Consider the following 6,645-nt stretch of genomic DNA (forward strand, 5'->3'; position numbering starts at 1 on the left):
AAAAAATTAAGACTTCCTGAAAAGATGAGCGTGTAGGCTTTCTGGTAAATCCTGTTATGTAAAATATGACAGATTTCTGGATAAAAGAAATTTCTAGTTAATCTTTGGTAGCTCAGTCATACTGTCACACATAACAATCATTGAGATTTTGAAAATATTTTATTATTTGCCAAAGTTACTAGGGGGGAACCAATTATTTTAGCTGCCTGAAATTACCCGTTTCCCTCCAGAACATGGGAACAAATTATTTTTTCACAAACTCTTCAACTCTGCTTAGTCCCCTCTTCATCAACAACAAATCCTGTGATGTTGGTAACATTTATGGCACCAAGGGTCTTCAATATTGAACCTGTTCACAATATCTAATATTCTGACATGGTGAATTTGGAGTTTTCATTAGTTATAATCAACACTAAAGGAATAAACATTTAAAATATATCAGCCTGTATATAATGAATGAATATAATGTACAAGTTTCACTTTTTGAATGGAATTATTGATTTACACCAACTTTCTCATGATATTCTAATCTTATGACCAAAACCTACAGAACTTGTATTTCTTTTGCAGTAGTTGACTTGACGCCTCAATGTGTATGTTCATAGAAGATTGGCATTACTAATGTTTAGTTATTTATAACAAATCATATAATCACTTCAACATTCAGTAACAAAATCACATATCACATGCTTTCCCAATATCCTGCAGCCCTGCTTCATGCTAAAGTCTCCTGAGTTCCTACAGGTTAACAGTGTGTTTGTTTCTTTGTTTCTTGTCTTGCAGATGAAGACTTTCAGCATTCGGAGTCACAGTTTGGTTCATCCTGCATTTCCATGAGATGATGTGTTCAGCACCAGAGAAGTTTAATCCTGTCTTTAACAATGATGTGTTGGGTGGCAAAATGTCTGCTACTGGTAAATTTATTTATGACATAAAAATTGATATTTTATTAGAATACAATTTTTTTTAAATGCTATTTTTAATGGTGGCCAAGTGTAAACTCAGTGTCTTCATAATCAGATCCATTTACTTGCACTTTCATTTTAAGTCAATGTCTTGAAAACAAATGCCTTTTTTGGTTAAAAAGTGCCGAGGCAGAAGCGTATTACGTTTTGAAGGAGAGTACACAGATTGTTGACCAACTTATTTGCCTCCATCTGCTGTTTTACAACTTTTTGTTACTACATAAAAGTCAATTCATGTCCAGGACAAAGTATTCTAGAAGATATGAAAGAAGGAGTCTCCCAGCTAAACTGTTTCCAGATAAACACATCAGTATGAAGCCAAGATAATGTAGTGTCTACAGTGTTTGCCCGGATCTTAAATTAAGATCCAGAACTTTCCCTATGTGGTCGGTTCTGGTGACACATCCAAAGGAAGAGAAGGAGCAACTGGATGAATCTAATGATGGAGTATTAAACAGTCTTGTGCTGGCAGAGATGAACAAAATGGTTTACAGTTCACAACATATTTCATCTATATACAGAAGTGTGAAAAAATGTTAGTTCAATTTCTGATTTCCCAATTTATTTTTATTTTTATTTTTTTTTACATATTTGTCACACTTCACTGTTTCAGAAAACAAACCATTGTAAATATTGGTCAAAGACAAAAGCATCAAAACAGATGTAACAGACAAAAAAACAAATTGCAGATTATAAATGAAAGTAGTTATTTATTAAGAAAGGAAAAAGTTCAAGCCTACATAACTTTGCGTGGAAAAAATGATTGCCCTCACCATAACATAAGTGTGGTTTATCACAGCTGAGGTCACTGTCTCTAGCCACACCCAGGACTGATTACTGTCACAGCTGATGTTAATCAAATCATAACTTAAACAGAACCTGCATGACAAAGTGAAGAACAGCAAATGAAAGCTAGACATCATTCTGAGATCCAGAGAAATTCAAGAACCAATGAGAAAAAAGAAAAGAACTGTAAGGTTCTTCTCACTTTTTCCAGAACTTGTCTTGATGATCCCCAAGACTTAGGAAGACATTCTATGGACTCTTTGGAAGGTGTGTGTCCCATTAGATCTGACGTAAAATAGCCCAGCATTCAGATAAAGGTCACACCAGCAGTAAAACATGGTGGTGGGAGTGTGTTGGCCTGCGGCTGTTTTGCTGTCCATAAGACTTTGGAGTGGCCTAGTCAAAGTCCTGACCTGAACCCTATTAAGGTGCTGCGGTATGACCTTGAAAAGTTTGTTCATCCTGGAAAACTTTTCATTATGGCTGAATTAGAGACATTCAGCAAAGATTAATGGAACAAAATTCCTCCACAGCTAGAAAAGACTCACTGTATGGTATCAACACTTGGCCGCTGTTGTTTTTACTGCTATTAGTGATCCAACCAGTTATTTGGCTTAGAGGGAAATCACTTTTCCCACCACTGTAGTTCCTGAGTCTCATGCCTCCACATTTCCCATGTCTTTTTCTTGGCTGGTGGCCACCATAAAGTCAGCAGCCTTGATAGATCTGGAGGAAGGTCTGATTACTTTGACCAGAGACAAAATGTTTGTTGTCTAGCAAATCAGAGGTTGAGGGTGTTTATCAAAGACAAATACAGCAGATACACATGGACAACAAATAAACTGTAAGCAGCAGTAAAATGCTGCTTAGTTTAACTGACATATAGAGTCATGGACACAACAATGGCAAATCCACAGAACATTTTCCTAAATGTCATGGAGAATGTCAGGATGTTTTTGTTAGTTGATGTGTGACGGACTTTTATGATGTTTTGGGTCAACAGTGATTCTGAAAGTGGATCTCTCCTATGAAGGTTATTTTCTCTCTCTCTTCCAGGCTTGACCTCTGACCTTAACTGAAGCAATGAGGCCCTGAGAGCTTTAGATGTTGTTTTAGGTCCTTCTGTGACCTGCTGTAGAGGTCATTGATTCCTCTTGGAGTCATTTTGGTGGACTCCTCACTCCTTGGAATATTCTTCACTGTTCAATAATAATATAATAATAATCTTTATTTAAGCATGTTTGTCCCATTGAAATCCAAATATTTCTTTTACAAGAGAAATTTGTCCAAGACTGCAGCACACAGAGACTGAAAAACAAAACAAAACCACTCTATTACAACACATAGTCACAATAAACATTAACTTGCAATAAAACAAATGACTCAAGTAAAACATGAGTTCATAAGTTCTCCATCTGTGGATCATGGTTCTCACTGAGGTTCTCTTCCATCCCAAAGACTCAGTAATGGATCTAGAACCCTTTCCAGACTGACGGATGCCAGTGAATTTGTTTCTCATTTTAAATCTCTTCAGATCAGTCAAGTGTTGTTTGAGATATTTCAGTCTACTTTATGTTGTCATAGAAGTTATTAAGTGATTTCTTGTTTCAACTGGTCAGACTGTAGATTTGGTAATTTCCTGATAAATAAGATTATCTTAAAAAAAAACCAAGGCTATGTTTGTCTGATATTAAAAATGTGTTTTGTGGTTTGACAGAAAAGCAAAAACAGAAGAAATTTGCATGTTAATCAAATTTGGATCTCAAGAACTAAGTTGTATAGATTGCAGCTTTTTGGATATGAATAGTCATGTAATGTTCCTTGAGATGAAATGTGTTGTGAATTAAAATTTTATAAAGTAAATTCAGTAATTGCAGCAAATAATGCCAAGGAGACGTTGACACCTGTTAGAAGCCAGCCTAGTAATATAAATGACGGTTGTAAGACTACTGGATAGAAATACACAAAATATTGAAAATACCTTTAATATAAGAATACATTTTAAATTCACCACCTTTAATCTGGGTTACACAGAATTTCTACCTAACAATGCAAATATCCGTGTCAGAAATTTTTCATGTCTGACAGACAAAATATCTTTGACTGATATTAATTTCAGCCAGTGTAAAAGAAAAAAAGACTGTCACACCCACTGTAGAAGAATGAACAGGGTGTGATCATGAAATCTATCAGATGAAAAGATAAACATTCTCAATCTGTTTTCAGATGAACAAATTTAAAATTCTATGGTCAAAATGGGTGACATATATTAACTAAACACAATATGCATGAATATTGGATTGATAAAAATTAGTAAAAAGAGAGTTTTCATCTTTCAGGAAGTGTCTATTTGCTGTATAATTTCCTTATGGTTATGTACATAAAATTATCGTATTTTCAAAGTAGTACTCCTTTGCTCCCTCTTTGTGTTCTGTTTTTATTTTGTTGTAAATGTAAATGGTAAAGAGAAGGAACTTTGTAATTGATCACAGACCGTAGCTGTAACCTTGAGGTGGAATAAGGCTTTCATAATCTTCTCAGTGCTTCAAAAATAACAAATTAACTGTCTGTTTGTCTGTCCAGGTATTAATGTGCCGCTGATATAGAATTGCTAAAAGAAGTAATCAAAACAAGGAAAAAAAATAGTGATAGAAAAACTGTTCTCTCTTCACAGATGATTCTGATGAGAGACTTCAGAGTCGATTCAGTCACATGTCATCTAACTGAGTACGAGATAGAGGGTGAATGCTGTCCTATGTGTCCTCCTGGTATGTTCCAGTTAGTTATGAATTACTGATTATTCTGATATAAACTCTGTTACAGTTGCACTGCTTTCATGGCCTGAAGGTGATTCATCATGCAAAGCACCATCCTGCTCTTTAAAATGAAAAACTGTGTTTATTTCTCAACAGGCACTCGAGTCAAAACAGACTGTACAGAGTTTAAAAGTATATCCTGTCAGAAATGCCCAGAGGGGACTTATATGGACCTGCCAAATGGACTAAAGAGATGTTATCCATGTTCTACCTGTGATTCAGGTGCAGTTACTTGACTGTTACTTTTCAACTTCTTTTTTATTTTATTTTATTTTCCATAAGAAAATCTGTTTACAACCACAAACAGTCCAAAATATTTGCAGTGAATTAAAAAAAAATATCCAATATCTTTAGAATGGCTTTTATCTTACAATAAATGTGAGAAAATGGCCTCAGTGATTGAACTATGTGTTGTTGCTCAACATGCTACTTTTAGTTAATTATTCAATTGTACAGAATCTACAGCAGGGCAGAGACAGTTCTACATGTTAAGTTTGCAATAAATGTAATATCTGCTGAAAGTCACAGCTCTAATACATCCATTATGCTGTGATTCTTTTCTTTAAGGGGACCTATTATGCTTTCTTGTTATGATAGCTATAGGCTATACAGAACATATTCATTACATTTCTTGTACAAAATCATTCTCAGATGATATTTCACCTTTCAGGTCTGCCTAATTTGAGGTCCATTCAGAATGAGGGTTCTGTCACTCTTATACAAATAAACTGGCCACATCCCTAAAATCAGTGTTTTCTGACTTTATACATGTGAAAATGGTTGCAAACAAATGTGCAAGAGTACAGTCGGACATATTTGACCAGTGGGACATAAGACCCAGACTCTACATGGGTTGCTAGGTGAGAGGCAGTGATCGCTGATAATGATGTCATAATCAGGAGGTTTTAGAAATGGCTCCAATATCAGACACCAAAAAACATTCTTATTGCCTGAAAATGGCTGGATGTCTTTTTTTTAGCACTTGGGCCATCTCTAGATGCAGCAGAAACCTAAATGGAAGTACAAAAACATGCAAAAAGTGAATTTTGCATAATGAGTCCCCTTTAAGAGCATTTGCATGTTTTCCTAGTTTTGCTTACCCAATTTATGAATAGGTAAGGTAATTTTATTTATACAGCACATTTTCAGCAACAGGGCAATTCAAAGTGCTTTACATGAATTAGAAGGAAATACAACAAAACAACAAACCAAAGGAAAGCGTAAACGAAGAAAACGGGAAAATAAAAATTATAATCCCATGTAAGAATAAGTAGTCTGTGATTAATAAACTAGCAGGGGTTTCTCTGGATTCTTGCTCTGACAACGTTGATCTAAGGTAATGAATAGTTTCTCTAGATAAGCTAATCGGAGTTTCTCTTTGTTCTAATTCCTAAATATATAAACTAGATGCTCCTGTTCTTGGGCTGGACATTTCACTCACTGTCCCTGCTGGTCGTGGCACTGGTGCATTGTAGCTTTGCCTCTGTCAGCTGTGGCTACAATGTAACTTAACCTCCATGAGTGTGAATGTGTGAAAAGTTTTGTTTTGTTTGACGAAATTGGTTTCACATCTGCTTCCTCAACGCCACAAACAGTTATATTGTAATATCTGCAGAGTGTTAAAAATTGATGATCTAAAACCTTTATCATTTTATTTTTCAGAAAATAATTCCTCACTCACTTTTTGTGGTTGATCCTTTTCATCTTACTAATTTCAGTTAATGATGTAAATAAACAGAATCAGCAGCATTCATGTCATGATTGGAAGAAGTGTCACTCTACATCTGACATAAATTTACTTACAATGCAGAAATATAATTTCTATAGAAACAGTGACTAATCTTAGTGATGTTGGACTGCTATTATTTAGAACACAAACATAAATCATGAGAATGATTCTGGTATCTCTGCTGTTTTGTCTCACTTAAAGATGTCTTGAGGTTCACCATGCTGATGTCAGTTTCCTCCATACATGTGGAATCTGTATGTGTTCACAGGAGCTGGTCTGAAGGAAAGGTTGGGATGTAAAATAACTGCAGACACAGTTTGTGAACCAATGGAGGGATTCTACTGTACAG

General features: G+C 35.3%; 1 protein-coding gene across 1 annotated transcript; it reads left to right on the forward strand.

Annotated features, from left to right (window-relative positions):
- Positions 1-671: 671 nt before the first annotated feature.
- On the forward strand, positions 672-6,639 carry LOC106943875 (tumor necrosis factor receptor superfamily member 14-like; the record flags this gene model as incomplete). Its single annotated transcript, XM_015027162.1, has 4 exons — positions 672-914; positions 4,426-4,519; positions 4,664-4,789; positions 6,565-6,639. Coding segments are annotated over exons 1-4 (328 nt in total), but the record flags the coding sequence as incomplete, so codon positions are not given.
- Between the last annotated feature and the right edge of the window lie 6 nt (positions 6,640-6,645).

This window comes from Poecilia latipinna, unplaced genomic scaffold (genome assembly GCF_001443285.1).
Source record: "Poecilia latipinna isolate Pla-1442-1.1 unplaced genomic scaffold, P_latipinna-1.0 Scaffold6312, whole genome shotgun sequence".
Classification (NCBI taxonomy): Eukaryota; Metazoa; Chordata; class Actinopteri; order Cyprinodontiformes; family Poeciliidae; genus Poecilia; species Poecilia latipinna.